Below are 22,522 nucleotides of genomic sequence, written 5' to 3' on the forward strand. Positions count from 1 at the left end.
CTAACTTCAAAATGTTTTGTAAACCTTTACACGCAAGGCTTGATAACGGTTAAGAAAAGCCAAGAAGTTTGGGAATCCAGAGGTTTAATGTTCCATAAATCAGCAGCTCTGGAAACTGTAACATATTTTTGAGTACATCATAAAATTAAGCATACAATACAATCAATATTATATGATTAATATGATTAATATTTATCAATGTTGATGCATGGGTATAATTAAAATATATAATCACAAAGGTGGATAAGGGATTCCTCTTAAACTTTTAATCATTGGAAAATGTTGTTTCAGGAACCATTAGGGTAAACAAAATCATACATTTTAGTCCTTTTGTGCTTCTGCAGATAAAAGCATCAGACAATGGGCGTCCACAGAGATCATCAACAGCTCGCCTGCATATTGAGTGGATCCGACGACCACCACCTTCATCTCAGCCGTTGCTCTTTGAAGAGTCATTCTATAATTTTACCATCACAGAGAATGAAAAGGTGGCAGAGATTGTGGGTGTGGTGTCTCTACAACGGAACCCGTTCCCTGTTTGGTTTGATATCACAGGTAAATCTCTCCTGTATGTGAACAGGTCTAATCATATGTGCGGGACTGGCTCAAAAATGTGGCAGACATTGTGCCAGGGTAAAATGCAGTTGCCAATCTCTAGAAAGTTGAACTGAACATCAAACCTAAATTACAGTATGTGTTTTCTGTGTATCCTTCATTTTGAACAGCATGCCTGTAAATGCTTTTGTTTTTGTTGATTGATAATACTCATGAATGTAAACGATGACCATTACAACAGAGTTTAAATGCTGAAATATTTGTTTCCACCTTACATCACGGCAGTTACTATTTAACATTTGCACTCCAATAGTTTGAAACTACATAGTGTATATACACTATATTGCCAAACGTATACACTCAACTTGCAAAGTCTAGATGGCCAATTTTGTGGGATTAAATGATTCCTGGCCTTTGAAGCCTTTTTTGTTGTTTTTGAAGCCCTTCCCTCACAGATACCATCTGATGGTTGTCACCAGTAATGGCCTTGAAAGTGAGGATTATTCCATGACTTGACAGACAGCCAAGCACATCCATGGCTTGACACCAGGGAAATGTTTTTGGGTCTACCACTAGACCTTTTTGTGTCATAACCCTCAGGATCTTTTAAGAAATTAAAATTCTTACTGTGTCCAACCTCAGTAGCAATGGCACATTGTGAGAAGCAACATTTCTGGTTATGCAAATCTGACATGAAAATAGCATCCTGCTCTTACACAGATCAGCTGGAAGAAATAGTATTTGCCTGAAAAGACTATGCTATGATCATTAGTTAATCTCTGTCCTTCTTTTCCCCTTTTTCTGTTTTTTTTCTTTAAAAATATCTGTTCTTTCTGTCTTATACTTTCTCTCTTTTCTGTGTTTGATGCTTTATGCCTGGAAGGGGTCAGGTCTTTCCGTGAGATGTTCTATCTCTTGCAGAGTGCTTGTTTCAAGAACTGTTCTTCAGAAGGTACTTTTAATTTTTTACTTCTGCCTACTGCTACCTGAAGAAATCTGTTTAATTCATGGCCTTTTTAAAATTAAAATAATATTTTTATTTGCTCATACCCATAGTCCACCCTGTTGTTGTTTTTCCTGTAACTCATTATTTTGAGGTTGTGGGTAAGTACAGAAAACAAGCCCCAGCTGAGGGATTTAGTTTGTTTTGTCTGTATTATCAGCAGAAGTATCACACTACTCTTTTTGTCTTCTTCCATGGCTACAAGCCTGTTTTGCTTCATTGCAACTCCAGTTGATGACCCTCTATTAGCAACAGCATTACATTGTTCATAGAATGCAAGTTTCCATATTGTAATATTCAAGCCTAACTTGAGCAACTGTGGCTTGAAGGGTTGAACAATTGTCTTGCAATTGGAAGGTTGTACAGGACTGTCTCAGAAATTTAGAATATTGTGATAAATTTCTTTATTTTCTGTAATACAATTAAAAAACATAAAATGTCATACATTCTGGATTCATTACAAATCAACTGAAATATTGCAAGCCTTTTATTGTTTTAATATCGCTGATTATGGCGTACAGCTGAAGAAAACTCAAAAATCCTATCTCAAAATATTAGAATATTTCCTCAGACCAAGTAAAAAAAAAATTATAACAGCAAAACAAAATCTGTCACGAATCGGAGACAGGAGGACCCAGAAGGACCCAGAAGGAAAAGAATCTTCCGCACACCTGACTCCAATTGAGAAAAAGATCTCTCAACATCTGCCCGCCACTGCTTGTCGGCCAATGGGTCCATGTTTGGCCAGATCATTGTTCTTTCAAGCCACTTGGTGAGTCTTATCCAGCGTTGTATTTCTGATAGCCCTGTTGATACCAACCCGATTGCCTTTTTGATTCTGAGCCAGCCTGATCCTTGAACCTGTTTTTCCTGCCCTGTACGATTGCTTACCTGTTTCTGACCTGGACCTGCCTTGGAATATTCTGAGTTTGCCTTATCCTTGTCTGTACTTCTGCCTATTTTGGACTGCCTTTAGTGTACCGGATTTTGAACTGCCCTTTTGATCATTGAGTCTGCCTGTCCCTGTTTTATTATTAAATCCCGTTTTTTGCTTAAAACATCTCTTGTCTGGCTGAATACTGGGTCCTCAATCTGTCATTCATGACAAAATCAAACATTTGAAAATTTCCATTAATGCACTCAGTACTTGGTTGGGAATCCTTTTGCACAGATTACTGCATCAATGCGGCGTGGCATGGAGGCAATCAGCCTGCGGCATTGCTGAGGTGTTATGGATGCCCAGGATGCTTCAATAGCGGCCTTTAGCTCATTTGCATTGTTGGGTCTGGTGTCTTTCAGCTTCTTCTTCACAATACCCCACAAATTCTCTATGGGGTTCAGGTCAGGGGAATTGGCAGGCCAATCAAGGACAGTAATGCCATAGTCAGTACACCAGTTACTGTGAGAATCTTATGTCGTCTCTTAACCACTACCATACTTGTGATTTAGTTTACTGAACCAAGCTGAGTGTTTTTCAAGGCTCAGGAAACCCTGCAGTGTTTCGAGTTAATTAGACGATTCAAGTTATTAGTTGAATAGCCTACTAGTATACTTTTTCACGATATTCTAATATTTTGAGATAGGATATTTGGGTTTCTTAAGCTGTAAGCCATAATCAGCGATATTAAAACAATAAAAGGCTTGCGATATTTCAGTTGATTTGTAATGAATCCAGAATGTATGACATTTCATGTTTTTTAATTGCATTACAGAAAATAAAGAACTTTACCACAATATTCTAATTTTCTGAGACAGTCCTGTAGGTATGATTCCTGCCCTGCGATAGACTGGCAACTTGTCCAGCCTCTCGCCCACTGATAGCTGGAGATAGGCACCAGCACCCCTCGCAGCCCCATGAAGGATAAGCGTGTAAGAAAATGGATGGATGGGTTTGATTCCAGCTTCACCTTGTCACATGTTGATGTGACCCTGGGCAAGGCACTTAACTCCAAGTTGCCTACCTGGCTGTGTATCGATGTATGAATGTGTGCGGGATTGGGTAAATGTGGCTGTAGAGAACAGCACTAAGTGGAAAAGTGTTATAGAAGTTCAGTTCATTTAACATTCATAAGCACCCTCAACCATTTAAAATAATAACCAAACGAATGGCTGCGTTAGACTGATGGGGAGGAGCACACTATAGAAAAATCTCATGGACAACCATTGCTACTATAGGTCATTAATGTGGTGAGCTCCTTAACTGAATCGATTAAAGCATACACAACCCTCAACATACAGTGTTGATTTTAAGAAAATGCATAACAAACTTAATTCTAACTTCAAGTTTATGGAGTGAAAGGTAAGATAGTTGGGTAAATATCTCACTGCTAAAGCTTACATGTGTTCTTAAAAAACGTATCAGTCTCAAATCTTCTCATATCTCTCTATCTTAAGAGTAAATTCTAAGTTTTGCCTCTAAACTTCGAGAGGTCTTCATTGAGAAAATATATTTCTGTCAGATTCACAATATTAACACATCAGTAGATTAGGTGATCAAAGTGTATCTAGCAGGGAAGGAGGTCACGAGACCAGTCTTGACTTTAAATACGTTTTTCCCGGTCTTGGGCTCGGCCTTGTACTGTTGAGTCTTGAAAAATTTGGTCGAGGCCGGTTCGAGACCCTGTAAAATTTTTCAATTACTAACTCCCTTTGATCTGTGACACAAATGCGCATCAAAAGAAAAAAGCTAACAAACTGAATGGACGTGTCCCTATACAGATTCATAGCGATCCAGATCTGTTCCCCCACATTGTGCCTACATAAGCCGAGAATCAACATTGCCCGCAAAATCAATGATTAATTGATTTTGATATGATACAATGCATTGATTGCAGCGTCTCTCTTTCTAAGCTCCTGACGCACAGGGTACAAATACTGTCCAAGGCTAACTTTGGCACGACACCCCAATGCAGTCAGAACTACCTCTTGGCTCTCCCACTCAGAAAGTTGGATTTACTATAGGAGACACAGGGTTTGAGGCATTATATTTTTGAAAATTGTGAATGACCCCCAAGTAGGCTATCCTGTGCCTGTTGCCTGTTAACTTTCCCAGATATTGAAGATAATCCTTTTTGAAATCCATTTTATTTTATTTACAGCACTTTCGAAAACAATTTCTAAGGTGATGCAATACATTATCCATTACCACAATAATTCAAAGTTAAAAACGTAAAAAAATATAAAAACATTACAAGACTAAATAAAACCATAAGTTTACTTGTATGCTGCATTAAAAACAAAGAGTACAAAAGGATTCAAGCTGCCAAGGTTACATCCGAATCAGTTCTGAGGTATTACATAGAAGAGGTTTATTGTATCCTAGACATAGTAGATGCACAAATTACTGGGAGGTTTATGCAACCAGGAATTCTAACATTAAACGAGCTAGAAGGAGAGGCTAGAGGGCATTCGACATGTGAGTCTGCAAGGTCCTGGAGCTCTGCATGCAACTTTCAATTGAATTCTTTATATGACTGCCTAATTCCGATAAATAAGCTACAACTTTGTCTCAAAGTTATACATTGTCAGTCGATTTAGTTGGGTGGAAATATTTCGTCTACACAGACCAGTTCTTGCTTATAGTATGCCGGGCAGTAGAAGTGCGAATGCTGCTAATTCAGCTGCTAGCAAGAAAACAGCTAGCTCTCCCACTGAAGCTGTTTTCTCCAGATTCTGTTGATAAGATTTTAACAGCGATTGAATTGCTGGACGCGAAAATTGACTCTCAGACAACTGCCCTCTATCAGGAAATAGTCTCCATTCGTCAAGAGTTGCACACCACAGTCGGCTCTCTGTAGGCTGCTAATGCCCAGGGTGTTAAGAGTGTCGATGACCTCGACAGTAATGAGTCTTGAAACTACAGTGGGACCTCTGATATCAAAGGTGTGCAACTTTACAGAGGAGTGCTTGGACTTGGAGAGTTGCAGTGGTCGCCAGAATATCCGTCCAATTGGAATAGAGAAGGGCTAGGAAGGGAGAGACTCACAACAGTTCTGCGCCGATGTGATGAAAGAGATTTTGGACCTCGAGGACACTCCACGTCTGGACTGTATCCGCACACATAACAGGGATGTGAATGCATCCTCCGCATTTTGGGTCAGAAGAAGAAGCTGTTCTACAAGGAAAAGTTAGTACAAATCTTTCCCGACTTCGCTCCAGAAGTGGTGAAGAAGCACACAACTTTCACAGAGGTGAAACAGCTCGTTAAAAATACCAACAATGTCAAATTTTGACTTTTCAGCTACATTCCCTAACACTTTCAGAGAGAAGGATAAATAATTCACTGATCCTGATCTGGCCATATCCTACATAAAGAAGAACATTCTTCTGCAGTCATCAACAGGTATTCACTGATTTATTTCAGTGGTGAGATTTTGGGTTCATCTTTTTGGCCAGACTTAATGTTATGCACATTATCTTGCTTGCTATTAACATTTTAGGTCATTGCCAAATTATGTGATTTCTTACTGACACTTTCCTCTGACTTGGCTATAAACTGGCCCAGAGGCAGTAGTGATTTGGAACTGTAGTCAACTTGCACAATCTGTAGCTTACAGCAAGCTATGATGTTCTTTAATCTAAAGTGGATACTATTGATGCCTGCTTGATTATGTGTTACACAGTTGTAGTGTTTGACACTGTTAATTCTTTTTCATCGGTTTAGTTGCTTATGGTTGCTTTTGGGTCTATTTAGGTTAGTTAGAAACCCAACAATGTAGGAGTGGGCAGTCAGTTAAGTTTACCAACTGAAATGTGAAAGGTCCCCACACCATCCCCACAATTGTATAAACAGCGTGTTTTGTTTCAGGCAGAATTTGGCATGCTTTCAACTGGCCGGGCTGAACGAGCCATACTGAAATCTAAACATAGGTGTCATGACCTCCGATCTGGGACTTAATTAGTTGATAGGACTCACCTGTGGTTGTCAATTTCCAGCCTGTATTTAAGTGCCCTCTGTTTGTTTCCCCGTTGTTGGGTCGCTCTGTTAATTCTGTGGATTCTGTGTTGAAGCCTGTTACCGAGCCGATCGTGTTTTTCCTGTTTGACGCCCTTCCGAGCCTGAGTTGTATCCTGTTTTCCGTAAGTTACCTCTATTAAATGACTCTGAGTCAGGACTGCTATCAGACCCAGATGATGTTAATTCAATTTATATACTTCTGAACCTCCTAGTGATCCGAGGCTGATGGATCGTTTTTTTTTTTTGAAGGGCTGGATATTCCCACTGTGGAAGATACGTTTAGGGAATCCTTAGATAACCCAACTCTTTGCAGGAAATTATTCACACCATTTCATGTATGCGAAGTGGGAAATGTCCAGGTCCAGACGGCTTCCCTGCTGAATTTTTTAAGAAGTTCTCTGGGAAATTAGGCCCCTTACTCAAAGATGTATTCAATGACAGTTTAAACTCCCAGCGTCTCCCACAAACACTGCGCCAAGCATCAATATCACACACAGATAGAATACACCTTATGTCAATAGTTAATTTATGGCCCCTATGTGACCCCCAAAATATGATTTATGATTTCCGGGACCACCCTTCCTGACACACACACACACACACACACACACACACACACACACACACACACACACACACACACACACACACACACACACACTCTTCCGGCTGAAGTCCTGCCCCGGAAGTCCCCTTCAACCCACCCATGACCCCTTCTCTCATGATATAAGACCCTTTTCTCCAGCTTCCGTAGTGAATGAATACTTTTCAACACGGCGTCTGGAAGAACCACCTTTATACCCGTCATTGCTGAGACACCCGTCACGATTTGGCTTGATCAGAGCGATTTTTGCCGAGCTCAGCATACCCCTCACAAGGCTACGCTGTTTTTATGCAGAACTCAGGTGCGTCCGAGCCTGCCTCTGCAAGAACAATGGTCTTTGGAACCCTATGGAGCCTGCTGTAAATAGGGGTACGTCTTCAAATATGAATCCGGGGAGATGTACCTTTATCAACTGGATGATAAAGGTGACGAGCTGCAAACTATCCACTCCTTGGGCATGCTGACATCATATTGGGCTGTTCTGAAACTCATCATGCTTCTCAGACTAAGCCCTGAAGAAGCGAATGCAGCAGCAGGCCCCTCTGTGAGACAAGAACGATCTCCACCCGTCTTCAAACTGAAAGATTTAGACGGAGAGCCCGTCCGAGTTTCTTTTTATGCTGAGGAGCTTCAAAAGGTGAAAATGCAAAAAAACTAAATGTATCCAGTGCGTGAAATATTGCGCAAACGCACCGTGCGGGGAATAAGGCAGATCTTAGTACGCTGGAAAAATTGGCCGGAGAAATTCAACAGCTGGGTGAGAGCCGATGACCTGCGAGATGTATAAAAGTAAGCGCTTCTCACCAGAGGGCTGAGATTGCAACATGGATCGCATAACCGAGGACCAGGGATTTTTTCTGGTGCTGCCGTCCAACACTAGCCTCAACGTTTTTAAGGATAATAACATATCTAGTTTCCGCGTGGATTTAGCCAGGCCTATTAATTTACAAGGTCAGTGGCAAGTGGCTTTGACGGTGGTTTCATACCCTCACACATGGCATAACATCCCCTCAGAAATGGCTTCTTTTGAATGGCGGAAAGCGGGCGAGGAAAAAGTCCAGCGCGTACAGATTGGAAGCGGATACTATACTAATTTGAATCATCTTATCACAGAGATTGAAGCCAATCTGAGAAAGATAGATTCAGATATTTATTTCAAAGTTAACCGCACTACAAACATACTCACCTACCAGGCCGCCGCTCAGAATCTTCTATGTTTTTCCGATCCAATAGCATACTTGCTAGGTATGGAACCCGGAAAATGGTTCAAATTCGACCACTGGCACGCCCCTCATCCTATAGATTTTAAGGCGGATTTCTACCACCTCTATTTCTACAGCGACATTGTTGCCTCACAGATAGTGGGTGACGTTCATGCACCGCTATTACGAACAGTTCAGGTCCAGGGTATGTTTGGAGATATTATCACGGAAACCTTTGGTAATCCCTACTATCTTCCTGTTACCAAGAAACACATTGAAAATATACAAGTTGAAATAAAAACGGATCAGAACACCCCAGTGAAATTTACATATGAAAAGTGTATCGTGAAGCTGCATTTCAGACCTGCGGCCTCACACCGAACGTTTAGATGAAAACAGATTATGCATATAAAAAACACATGACTGTGGCTGGAATCATTCATAGCTGTGCAACCAGTCACACCAGCAATGCTGAAGCGTGGTAAAATGTGTAAAGGAAAAAAAAAAAGAATCAAGAAAACATGGTTTTCCTGAGAGAGGACCCACACCGTTTCGTCTCCTATTACCAAAGCCAGGTGGGCGGGGCTTTATCCGGTTTCTATGGCGCACCTGTTATGTACAGTCGAGGAATAGGATCAATATTTTCAAAATTATTTAATTTCGTATCACCCCTAGTTAAATCCGGTTTCGCTATAGCAAAACCGCATCTGAAAAAGGCAGCCACAAACATCGCCTCGGACATCATAGGTAAAACTATGACCAAAAAAACGGTTCGCACGGGGTGTGAATAACCAGGAGGGGTCAGGGGTTATGGTTTTGTCAAGAAGAGCTAGAAAGAGACCTCCTGGGCAACGTGTCTGGCGTTCACAAATACTCGTGCCGCGTAAAAAGAACAAGCCAGTTCGCAAGAGCAAACCTAGGAGTTGGAAGCCTGCTGAATTTGTATTTTACAGTAAAAATCAATCATGGCTCTTTTACATCAGAAATCATCAGAATGCACCCTGGCTGAACTTGACCTGTTCACCGTCCCTATCACTTAACTCAACTATCTATCAAAGATAAGGTCTACACCGAAATATTACCTGTGTCAGCTATTACAGACACTGGCCCTATTGAGTTCTTTATCCCTGGAGATGGAGAAAAATACCTGGATTTGAACGACACCTTGCTGCACGTCCGTCTAAAGCAGGGGTGTCAAACATACGGCCTGCGGTGTCTCCCTGGCAATGTGACAATAAGAATTGTTGTCTTAATGCCAAAAAGAGCTCATCAGATTTGACTTTCACAAGTGGAGCAGAACTGCTTTTGCCATAGTGCTCTGCTTGATTTATGATTATGATTAGTTTTATTATGATTCATACGAGGAATATCTCAAATGATATGGACACTACGATGGGAAAGTAAGAGAGGAAAGGAAGAACAAGAAGAAAAAAGAAAAGGTGAAAGAAAGAGGAGATAAAAGGAAGAGGATGATAAAACAATTATTGAAAAAAACATGTACTTTGTTTAATTAAAAATCTGCAGTTCCTAGATTGTCCACGATGGGTGCTGTGTTTTAATCAGCAGATGGTAGCACTGAGCTTCAGATGTGAAAAATTTATTTGAAATCTTAATTTTCTTAATTTTTATCTGTTTGGTGTATTTTGTAATGCAGGACAGTGTTTTTAAGTTCCAAAAAATGTGAATAAATGTTTTTCAATATTGTACAATTACTGTGATCAGTTCTTATGGGGAAGGAGCCTGAGCTCGTGCGCGAGGTTGAGAGGTTCCGACTAGAGATAGTCGGACTCACCTCGACGCACCGCTCTGGCTCTGGAAATGGTCTCCTCGAGAGGGGCTGGACATTCTTCCACTCTGGAGTTGCCCATGGTGAGAGGCGCCAAGCTGGGGTGGGCATACTTGTTGCCCCTCATCTCGGTGCCTGCACGTTGGTTTCTCCCCGGTGAAGGAGAGGGTGGCCTCCCTCCGCATTCGTGTGGGGGGACGGGTTCTGACTGTTGTTTGCGCTCATGCGCCAAACAGCAGTTTAGATTACCCACCCTTTTTGGAGTCCTTTGAAGGGGTACTGGAGAGTGCCCCTCCTGGGGACTCCCTTGTTTTGCTGGGGGACTTCAACGCTCACGTGGGCAATGACAGTGGGACCTGGAGGGGCGTAGTTGGGAGAAATGGCCCACCTGATCTGAACTCGAGTGGTGTTCTGTCGTTGGACTTCTGTGCTCGTCATGGATTGTCCATCACAAACACCATGTTCAAGCATAAGGGTGTCCACATGTGCTTTTGGCACCAGGAACACCCTAGATCGCAGTTCAAGATCGCAGATCGACTTTGTTGTCGTTTCATGTGATCTGCGGCTGCATGTCTTGGACACTCGGGTGAAGAGAGGGGCAGAGCTCTCCACCGACCACTAATAATAATAATAATAATAATACATGTTATTTCAAGCACCTTTCAAAAGACTCAAGGTCACTGTACATGTAAAAACAATAAATGGTAAAAGCAGTCATCATAATTAAAAGAAACAACACAAATTACACAGAGGAAAGTAATATAAAATCATAATGAAAAGGCAATCTTGAACATGTGGGTTTTGCGTTTTGATTTGAACACGGGTAAAGACTCGGTATTGCAGATGTCAGGGGGGAGAGAATTCCAGAGTGTGGGCGTGGAACGTGAAAAAGCTCTGCTCCCCATGGTTTTAAGACGGGCTGAAGGAACAACTAAGTGAGTGGTAGAAGAAGATCTAAGTATGTGGGAGGGAGTAGAAATTTTAAGTAAATCAGAAAGGTATGGAGGGGAGAGATTGTGAATAACTTTAAAAGTAAGTAGGAGGATTTTGAACTGAATTCTATACTTCACAGGTAGCCAGTGGAGCTGCTGCAGGACTGGGGTGATGTGATGAAAAGAAGGGGTTCTAGAAATGATGCGAGCTGCTGAGTTTTGTACTGACTGAAGCTTGTGAATGGATTTTTGAGGAAGACTACCTGGTGGCGAGTTGGCTCCGATGGTGGGGGAGGAAGCCAGTCAGATCTGGCAGGCCTAAACATATTGTGAGGGTTTGCTGGGAACATCTGGCAGAGACTCTGTGAGACAGAGCTTTAACTCCCACCTCTGGGAGACCTTTTAACACGTCCCGAGGGATGCGGGGGACATCGAGTCTGAATGGACCGTGTTCTGTGCCTCTATTGTTGAGGCGGCTAGTCGGAGCTGTGGCCGCAAGGTTGTCGGTGCATGTCGTGGCGGCAACCCTCGTACACGCTGGTGGACACCAGCGGTGAGGGAAGCCATCAAGCTGAAGAAGGAGTCCTATCAGGCTTTATTGGCCTGTGGGACTCCGGAAGCAGCTGATGTGTACCGACAGTCGAAGCAGCAGGCGGCTCGGCTGGTCGTCGAGGCAAAAACTCGGGCGTGGGAAGAGTTCAGAGAGGCCATGGAGAAAGACTTCCGTACGGCTTCAAAGCGATTGTGGTCCACTATCCGGCGTCTCAGGAGGGGGAAGCAGTGCAGTACCAACACTGTTTACAGTGGGGGTGGTGTGCTGCTGACCTCGACTCGAGATGTCGTGCGTCGGTGGGCGGAATACTTCAAAGACCTCCATAATCCCACCAACACGTCTTCCATTGTGGAAGCAGATCCTGAGGACTCTGGGTCGGGTTCTCCCATCTCTGGTACTGAGGTTGCCGAGGTTGTTAAAAAGCTCCTCGGTGGCAAGGCTCCGGGGTAGGATGAGATTCGCCCTGAGTAACTTAAGGCTCTGGATGTTGTGGGGCTGCGTTGGTGAACGCGGCCCTGCAGCATTGCATGGACATCGGGGGCAGTTCCCCTGGATTGGCAGACTGGGGTGTTGGTCCCCCTATTTAAAAAGGGGGACTGGGGGTGTGTTCCAACTATAGAGGAATCACACTCTTAAGCCTCCCTAGTAAGGTCTATTCGGGGGTTCTGGAAAGGAGGGTCCGTCGGATAGTCGAATCTCGGATTTTGGAAGAGCAGTTTGGTTTTCGTCCTGGCCGTGGAACACTGGACCAGCTCTATACCCTCAGCAGGATTCTGGAGGGGGCATGGGAGTTTGCCCAAACAGTCTAAATGTGCTTTGTGGATCTGGAGAAGGCATTTGACCGTGTCCCCCGAGGGATCCTGTGGGGGGTACTCCGGGAGTATGGAGTATCGGACCATTTAATAAGGGCTGTCAGGTCTCTGTACGACCAGTGTCAGAGTCTGGTCCGCATTGCTGGCAGTAAGTCAGACTCTTTTCCGGTGAGAGTTGGACTCCGCCAAGGTTGCCCTTTGTCACCGATTCTGTTCATAACTTTTATGGACAGAATTTCTAGGCGCAGCCAAGGTGTTGAGGGGATCTGTTTTGGTGGCCTTAAGATTGCGTCTCTGCTATTCACGGATGACGTGGTCCTATTGGCTTCATCAGGGCGTGATCTACAGCTCTCACTAGAGTGGTTCGCAGCCGAGTGTGAAGCGGCCGGGATGAGGATCAGTGCCTCCAAATCCGAGACCATGGTCTTGAACCGGAAAAGGGTTGAGTGCCTTCTCCGGGTTGGGGAGGATGTGCTGCCCCTGGTGGAGGAGTTCAAGTATCTTGGGGTCTTGCTCACGAATGAGGGGAAGATGGAGCAGGAGATCGACAGGTGGATCGGTGCGGAGTCTGCTGTGAAGCGGGCGCTGTACCGGTCCGTTGTGGTGAAGAGAGAGCTGAGCCAAAAGGCAAAGCTCTCGATTTACCGGTTGATCTACGTTCCTACCCTCATCTATGGTCAAGAACGAGATCCCGGATACAAGCCGCTGAAACGAGTTTTCTCCGTAGTGTGTCTGGGCTCTACCTTAGAGATAGGGTGAGGAGCTCAGTCATTCGGGGAGGACTCAGAGTAGAGCCGCTGCTCGTCCACGTTCGAGAAGACCCAGTTGAGGTGGCTCGGGCATCTGGTCAGGATGCCTCCTGGACGCCTCCCTGGTGAGGTGTTCCGGGCACGTCCCACCGGGAGGAGGCCCAGGGGAAGACCCAGGACACGCTGGAGGGACTATGTCTCCTGGCTGGCCTGGAAACGCCTTGGGATTCCCCCGGAGGAGCTGGCCCAAGTGGCCGGGGAGAGGGACGTCTGGGCCTCCCTACTGAAGCTGCTACCCCCGCGACCCAGCCCCGGATAAGCGGAAGAAAACGGACGGACGGACAGTTCTTATGCATAATGTACAAGTAAATGTTTAACTAAGTAAAAGTATTGTTGAAATTGCACATACTTTTTTTTAAAACCCTGAGGTCATTCATAATATATTGTGTAAAAGTGAAATTCATTTAATATAAAAATCAACAACAAGTCCACTTTTATTACTTCTATTTAATCTTGCAATGAGTTTACTCTGGCTTGATGGGTGACTGTGGCTGGATGGGTTGAGTAGTCGTCTGGCAACCAGAAGGTTGTGGGTTCAATTCCAGCTTCCCCTTGCCACATGTCGATGTGCCCTTGGGCACATCAACCCCAAGTTGCCTACCGAGCTGTGTCTCGGTGTATAAATGTGTGCGCGTTAGTGAGAGCGACTGGGTGAATGTTGCTATAGTGTACAGCGCTTTAGGTGGTCAGCATGACTGGAAAAGCGCTATATAAGTTCAGTCCATTTACCATTTACTTGTGTGGCCCTCTTGAGATCAGATTAAGCTGTATGCGGCCCCTTAACCAAAATGAGTTTGACACCCCTGGTTTAAAGATTACCAACGCAGACAGGAGCGACCTGGCTAACGACGCCGCAGTCGGAAAAATTACCCACTGAATACAATGTTCAGTCAATGCGACGTTATTCTGGGAGATAGGTTAATTTCACAGAGTAGCGCGACTCACCCGTACAGAGCAATGATTGAAACTTTGCTCAACTATTCGGAAGACACTTTAAAGACTCAATTTAGTGCAGGTCTCTTTTACAAAAACATTGCGGGAGCTATCGACTCAGTCGTTATGACAGATGGTCCTAACTGGGGTATGAACCACAGAGCCTCTTTCACAGCTAATTCAAGGGAATTACACCTGATGGGGCCCCTCCATGCTGATATATGCTGATATATTCAAAAGGAGTCTTTCGCAGAAGCGAAAGACTCCTTTTGAATTCTGTCGACATGAGGATTAAATTAACTAGAGCTTGCGACGCATTCTCTCTCATGGGACCTTTTAAAATTATAAGGGCTTGCGTTTTTGTGAAAAAAGTTTCAGTCTTCCCGGCTATCCGGCTTGGGCATGCTTCAGCATTAATAAGAGGAAATGCCCTCAATCGTTGCGCGTGAATGTGAAAACATATTCTATTCCTGAAGATTCCAGGATATGTACACAGGAGAATCTCTTTTTAGGAACCATGACTAAATATGTCGTTTTAGGTATGGTCACCCACGAGGCATTCACTGGAAGGTGAAACATGTTCCCTTTCAACTTTAAGCATATGGATGTGGAATATTTAGCTCACTGCAAAGACGGCAGACAGGTCCCTGCCAAAGCGTTTCAACTTCAATTCAACAACGGTATTTCCATCGGGGAATATTACAACATGTTCACTGCTACAGGCCATCATTTAAAAGACCTTCCTTTAAGCATTGCTCGTGAGGAATTTAACAATGGTTATTCCCTGTTTGTCTTTAATCTCAATCCGAGCGAGGACGCTGATGCTTTGTCACCAGTGTGTAATGGGAATTTGAGGCTGGAAATGAGATTCAGAGTTCCTCTTATTATTATTATTATTATTATTATTATTTATTTAATCAGGACAGTGCACATTAATGAACAATCATACTCTTGTACACATTGTAAATGAGCCAGATTATAGCATAGATGCTAATTTACATCTGTGTGTTACATGCAGAGTAAAATTGAGTCGTAACACGTGTTACGACTCAATTTTGGAAATCAACTCAAAAAGGCAGGTCCAACATGAATAACCACCAGATAGAGAGTGTGATGCATCATCTGCTGGGGAACTTATTTCACGGCGTCTGGGCATCCGATCAGCTCCCGCTACTGAAACGCACGTACAAAGGACCTGCTTTTTTATCGTTAACACTCACCCTTCACACATGCCTGGAGAACACTTTGGAAGAGAATGATAGAGCCACCTTTTTCGACTCTTACGGATTCAGTCCTGATTTTGAATTTTATCTGTCGAGCATAGTGACATTTTTGAAAGAAGATCCTCGAAAATAATGTATCATAACCGTCAACTTCAAGACACTACCAACCGTGTGCGGTCACCACTGTGTTTATTATCTGTGTCATAAAGCCTGTGGGCTTTCGGTGCATGACATATTGGCTACTTACCACAATGATGTTTATAAAAATGATGTCATGGTTTATGATTTTGTGAAAAAATATCAGCATTGTATCAAAAATAGCGCCTCATGCTCGTTTAATCATAGAACTTGTTCTTTACAAATGTTCAAAGATTCTTACAAACTGTCTCTTGTCTAAAAAAAACACTATACGCATCAATAATTTGAAACATTAAAGTATCTTTATTACAAATTATTTTCTCCAGTTTTTATTTCAGACTTTTAGGGTGAAAATTTCAACCATGCGGGGTTTTTGACTCTTTTGCTTCGAGCACGTCCGTTCTCGGGGGTGGGATCCTCAAAGTCTATTCCGGGGAATTTAGGGGACAGCACAATTTTTCCTTTTCGTTTCATGACAGGTTTATCACCACTCTCCTCCGATACACCTGTTTCTGTCATGCCTCTTGGTCGTGGGCTTGTGGGTTACTGACTGACGACACGGGGATGTTTAGCTCCTTCAGGGCAACCATGAACGGGGTCCAACCTACAGGTTTTCCTGGGTCTGTGTTTTCCTCTTAAAAAGAAGCAGAAGGTTTTTCAGCAAATCGACCAGATGTGAGCCCCCCATCACACGATCGCGATAAACACCTTTGGAGGTCCAACTCGTGCCAACTTCCGATAACCTTTTCAGTATGTATTCAGCGTTTTTGCTATCTCTGTTAGGTAGAGCTTTTAAAACCTTGTTAGCAGTTTGGTCGAAATTCTGCAGGAGAGGCTGTAAAACCGGATGAGTCAGCCTCATTATTTTCAGGCATAGGGTCATGCTGCATAGTTAAAGTCACCTGGGGTTTGTCCAGCTGACCCTGCTTCATTAGAGTGAGATATCTCTGCAACAGAGCATTGTACCTTTTAATTTTTTCATAAGAACACAGTCCTGGTTCAATCAGAATCTCTCTCATTTTAGAATCCAAATCCTCTTCGGCCGTCTGTCTGATAGAAGGCTCTGACGGGGTGAAACGGTTGAACTGATGCGGTGAAACCAGATACATCTTTTGCGCCATCCTAAGAGACATTTTCTCACATCTCCTGATGAGACCTCCCACCAGCTCTCCGATTAAAGGGGCCACGGCAGTCAGCAGATGAAGAATAAAACCGCCCGTTTGGTTTTTCAGAACCAACCGCTTGCGTTTTAAACCAGTTCTTTTATCAGCCAGCAATCTGATGATCTTTTTCTGCTTTTCCAGTTTTTTATGTTGAGAACAAGATACTTTAACATTACCTTTTAAGATATTGGGAGCTATCTCACACAAGGCTTTGAGAAAGTCGGGTGAGCAGTGGGCAAGAATGTCTTTACGTTTCTGCGGTGTAGCGTGAAACATAGCTCCGAATAAGGGAGCATTCCTTCCTATGTGCGCCGACATGATGAATTAATTTAATTTAGGTACATAGATAGCTGGCCAATGACCTGGGAACATTCCAGTTCTCAGTCTGAAACGATCTGGGCAAGTCGGAGTAAGATCGACGATTAAATACCCATGAGGTTCTTTGGTGGCGTCTTGAAAAATCTCCATAAAGAAAGTTTTCTCAGACGGAAATATTTGACGGGCTAATATATTCAGTTGCAGTTTATCACTGGGGTTCTTAAACAACACCATATAATTAGAGTTTAAACTGATGGTACGGCTGTACTTGCCTTGATGTAACTGCGGTGTTGAAGCTGGGCGAGGAAGATCCTCTGATGGTTCACCAACAATGTCTCCACGGGCAGCTGCTGGTGGGGGGGTCAGAACTGGTGATGGTTCAACAACAATGTCTCCGCGGGCTGCTGCCGCAAACATGAGCATACAGAATAAATAAATAAATAAATCCAGAATAAAAACGGCAATGACCAATTCTTGACTTACAGGGTAACAGCGGTGTTGAAGCTGGGGGAGGAAGATCCTCTGATGGTTCACCAACAATGTCTCCACGAGCTGCTGCTGGCGGCGGGGGGGGGGGGGGGGGGGGGGCAGAACTGGTGATGGCTGCACAGCAGAAATAATTGTATTTATATATTTATAAAATAAATAAAATACTGGATAAAAATAGTAACAAACAGATGTTAATTTACCATCCGGCCGAGGGGTTGAGGCCTGGGGAGGGGGATCTGCTGCTGGCAGTGATTCAACCCGTATATTCTCGGTTACAGAGTGAGCCGTTACTGAAGAAATAATAAAAGTACAGAGACGGTACTACATGGAGAAGAAAAAAAATACAGAATAAAAATAGTAATGAACAGATGTTCACTTACAGTCCGGCTGGCTAAATGCAGCAGGGGGTGGCAGTATTTCGGCCGTAAACGCTGCTTGGGCTACAATGTCTCGGTGGGTTGTTACTGCAGCTAAATAAAACAGATGAACCAAGATAATTCAGAGATGTACAAAATAGAATGTTAGATTCAGAGTTATAATAGTTAATTTACGTGCCGTGTGTTCTGCGAGAAGCGGTTATGCGCTGGTTAGCCTCTCAAAGCAGACCGTGTGAGTCTTGAACGCTCCGAACCGGTGAATTCTTGACATTTCCGACGGGAGAGTCAGGTGGACTGATTACAATGAATGCAGCGTCATGTTCTCTGGTCCTCTGTCGCGTAGGCACTGAGGCGTTTTGAAACGCTATATTCCGCCTCCTTTTGCACCGAAGTCTGCCTTCGCGGGGCGTTCGCTGTCTGCCCGGTTGAGGAAGAACGCTCACTAATTCTCCTACATAAACATTAGGATTGGCTGGATTCGAAGACTCGCAATATTCGTCAAAATACCCGTGGCCGTTAAAATCTGGAATACAGAAAATAAAAATAAAAAATGGTTACAAACATAGTATTAGGATTTACATAGATGTATTGAAATAAAATCAATATAAGCTTGAAAGACTTCTCACCAAAATCGGATTGCGTAAAATGGATTCCTGTAATGAATAGGGATGACTGAACCCGATATTCAACCAGACACAGGGGAGTGCGTTTAGGAGGTTTAATAAGGAACAAATGAGGGTCAGGTAGAAACAAACAGAGACAGTCTTCAGGTGAGTCCAAAGGGGAGACCGGCAGAATAAACTGCAAGGAGCAGCAGCAGACCGGGGGAAATAATCCAGGGGAGAGACCAAGTTTAGGAAACCGTCCAGACTGGGGACTCCAAGACACAGGTCCACACCAGGTCCAAGATACTGGCAACTCAAAAAAAGCAAAAAGGGATTAAACAGGCTCGGTAACTCACAGATAGAAAAAGGTCGGGTTAACAGGCAGACAGTCCAGGTGCAAACAGAATCCGAGGTCCAGTAGGCAGCTAAGGTCCAGAATCCAGTTGGGCAAAAAACAGAAGCACACAAGGGTCAGGCATGAGGATTGAGACATTCTGGCAAAGAAATGACAGGGGAAACAAGCTTAAATAGACAGGTGAAACCAAGTGACTAATTAACTAGGACAGGTGGAAGTAATAATGGGAAGTGAAATGACTGACGGAGAGAACAGGCTGACAGGATAAGTGGAGGAGAAACCAAAACTAAGTCAATCCATAACCTAATACCACAAAGACCAAACCTAAGATAGAAACACAAGCTAAGACAGATCTAAAACTATTACAATTCCTTCTAGTTCTCGAGGCATTGTCCCTGAAAAATATTATTTTTTTAAATATATTGTAATAATACCTACTGATGATGTGAACTGCAACAAAGCCGGGGAAACTAAAGCATTCCTGAACGCCTCAGCAGTAAAAACCCCTGCGTCATTAAACATTAAAGGAGCATTCAGAGCAGTCCCCCGCCCACACCTGGGCTCTTCAGACCACCTTTCTGTGATGCTATTCCCAGCATACAGGCCCCTGCTGATCAGAGCAAAACCAACAGCGAGGCAGGTGAGGGTGTGGACTGAGGGAGCAATGGAGGCGCTCCAGGACTGTTTTGAGTGCTCTGACTGGAACATGTTCAAAGCTGCAGCAACTTATGAGGACAAGATCAACATTGATGAGTACGCCATGACTGTGTCAGCCTACATCAACAAATGCATTGAGGACGTCAGCACCACCAAGACCATCATCACCCGAGCCAACCAACGACCCTGGATTACTGCGGAGGTCCGTCAAGCGCTAAAAGCACGGAACTCAGCCTTCAAGTCTGGTGACAAGGAGGCACTGAGGACAGCGAGAGCCAACCTGAACCGTGCCATCAGGCTAGCAAAGCGGAACCACAGTCAGAAAATCCAGGAGCTTTTCCATGACGCCAGCAACACCAGGAGCATGTGGAAAGGCATCCGGGCGATCACTGAATACAACACGCCCTCCCCCCCGGTGGGTGAAGTTGATGCTGACTTCCTCAATGGACTAAATAACTTCTTTGGGAGGTTCGAGGCACTAAACAGCACTCCAGCAGTGAAAGCTGTTCCCCATCAGGAAGAAGAGGTCCTCTGCCTTGACACCGCCGACGTGTGGAAGACTCTGAGGAGAGTCAACCCGCGTAAGGCCCCAGGTCCCGACAACATACCTGGGCGGGTGCTCAAGGAGTGTGCAGGTCAGCTGGCTGGTGTCCTCACAGACATTTTTAACACCTCGCTGGACCAAGACATAGTGCCAGCATGCTTCAAGTCTGCCTCAATCATTCCGGTGCCAAAGAAACCTCAAGTCACCTGTTTCAACGACTACCGGCCTGTTGCACTGACTCCCATCATGATGAAGTGCTTTGAAAGGCTGGTAAAGGAACATATCGTCTCCAGTCTCCCATCAACACTCGACCCGTTCCAGTTTGCCTACCGACGGAACCGCTCCACTGAGGACGCCATCTCCTCCGCTCTTCACCTGAGCCTGGCACACCTGGAGGAGAAGAACACGCACGTGCGGATGCTGTTCCTGGACTTCAGTTCAGCGTTCAACACCATCATCCCACAACATCTGGTGGGAAAACTGGAGCATCTGGGCTTCAACACACCCCTACGAAACTGGCTGCTAGACTTCCTCACCAACAGACCTCAGTCAGTCCGTGTCGGACAGAACACCTCTGATGTCGTCACCCTCAGCACGGGCTCCCCTCAGGGCTGCGTCCTGAGCCCCCTGCTGTTCACCCTGATGACACACGACTGCGTCCCCAGGTTCACCACCAATCACATCGTGAAGTTTGCAGACGACACAACGGTGGTGGGCCTGATCAGAGACGACAACGACCAGGACTACAGAGAGGAGGTGGAGCAGCTGGTGGGTTGGTGCAGAGACAACAGCCTGATCCTGAACATGGAGAAGACGAAGGAGCTCATCGTCGACTTCAGGAAAAACCGGCCTCACCATGCTCCACTGCTCATCAACAACTCAGCGGTGGAGGTGGTCAGCAGCACCAAGTTCCTGGGGGTGCACATCACGAACAACCTCACCTGGACTGTGAACACCACGTCACTGGTGAAGAGGGCACAGAAGCGACTGTACTTTCTGCGGAGGATGAGGAGAGCCCGCCTGCCCCCGCCCATCCTCACAACCTTCTACAGAAGCACCATAGAGAGTATTCTGACCAGCTGTCTCTCTGTGTGGTGTGGAGGCTGCAGTGCCTCCGACTGGAAGAACGTGAGGAGAGTGGTGAGGACAGCAGAAGGGATCATCGGGGCTCCTCTTCCCTCCATTAAGGACATTTCATCGCAGCGCTGTGTGTCTCGAGCCCGTAACATCATCAGGGACCCCTCACACCCCCACCATGGACTATTCTCCCTGCTGCCCTCTGGAAAGAGGTTCCGCGGCATCCGCTGCAGGTCCACTAGGTTCAGCAAAAGCTTTTTCCCTGCTGCCATCAGACTGTTGAACTGCTGACTGTTGAACTGCTGAAGTACAAAAGTGTACCACACTAGATTCGCTGATTTGCACATTTGCACATTTGCACATTGTATCGTATCCTGAAAAATTGAGGCTGCACCTTAACCGGAAACGCACTGCAAAACTGTGTACAATGCAACTGTCTACTTTTAAATCACTGCTGCACCCTACTGCATATTTGTCTACATTTGGTTTACATTGTTTACATTTCAACTGCCTACTGTTCACTGCTGCACTTTATCCGGAAGCAAATTGAAATTTATCCTGTAAGTGACTGCGATTGATCACTGCACTTTATCCTGTACTGAAATTCACTGCAAGGTATCCTGTAGAGTTACTGCAATATTTCTGAGCTGTGTGAAAACGAAATTTCGTTCTGTATGCACTCTGTGTATACAAAATGACAATAAAGAAAGTCTAAGTCTAAGTCTAAGTCATTTGACTAGGCTATCACATGATACATGATCTTTCCCCCCGCTAGCGTCAAGGGAAAAGCCCGAAAACAGTCTACATACAACTTAACAAGCAAGCTTGCAATCTGGGAGCTAAAAAAGTAGCTATTGGTTGTAGATTAAAAATAAAGAATTAAATCGTTTACTCACCAATGGTGATTTGGTTATAAATCTGGTTAGAAACTGGTTATAAACAGCTACGTGTCGCGTTCAGACCAAATTCTACCTGATAGTTTTTAGAGGTTTTTTTTTTAAGGTAAAACCGTGAGCTCTAGCCCCCCACCTCCTAAAGGGTGTCACGGGAGGACAGAACCTTGATTGTTGATCAACGGCGCCTGTGTGTTTGTTGAAGACATCTAGCCCAGCAGGGGATGGATGGAAACCTTTTGATTCCGGGCCGTGGTGGATGTATCGCCCAATGTCTAAAAGGTTTGATATAATTTTATTTTATTTTCTGGGCGCATAGTATGCTGATATGCAGATTGATACGCAACGCGGCGGGGCACTGTCTTATTCTCCCACCTGTACTATTGTCCGAACCAGCACTGTATGCCTAAAAGGTGTCTGCAGAGCTGCGTGCCGGCACCACGCTATTGTGCGATTCAATTCTATTGCTAGAACCGGTGTTTTTCACAGACACCTACCCAGAACTGGGTGAAAGCGTCACTTTTGATTCTTAGAAAC

General features: G+C 44.5%; 1 protein-coding gene across 20 annotated transcripts in view; it reads left to right on the forward strand.

Annotated features, from left to right (window-relative positions):
- Positions 1 to 22,522, forward strand: part of fat3a (FAT atypical cadherin 3a) — a 359,084-nt gene that overhangs the window by 157,152 nt on the left and 179,410 nt on the right. For 16 of the 20 annotated variants that reach the window (XM_036133269.1, XM_036133270.1, XM_036133266.1 and 13 more), the window contains 2 exons: positions 345 to 555; positions 1,439 to 1,507. In XM_036133269.1, coding sequence (XP_035989162.1) covers positions 345 to 555; positions 1,439 to 1,507 — 280 coding nt within the window. Of the gene's footprint in view, positions 1 to 344; positions 556 to 1,438; positions 1,508 to 22,522 lie in introns of those variants that run through there. The other 4 variants (XM_036133260.1, XM_036133261.1, XM_036133263.1 and 1 more) reach the window with 2 other exon arrangements.

This window comes from Fundulus heteroclitus, unplaced genomic scaffold, assembly GCF_011125445.2.
Source record: "Fundulus heteroclitus isolate FHET01 unplaced genomic scaffold, MU-UCD_Fhet_4.1 scaffold_60, whole genome shotgun sequence".
Lineage (NCBI taxonomy): Eukaryota > Metazoa > Chordata > Actinopteri > Cyprinodontiformes > Fundulidae > Fundulus > Fundulus heteroclitus.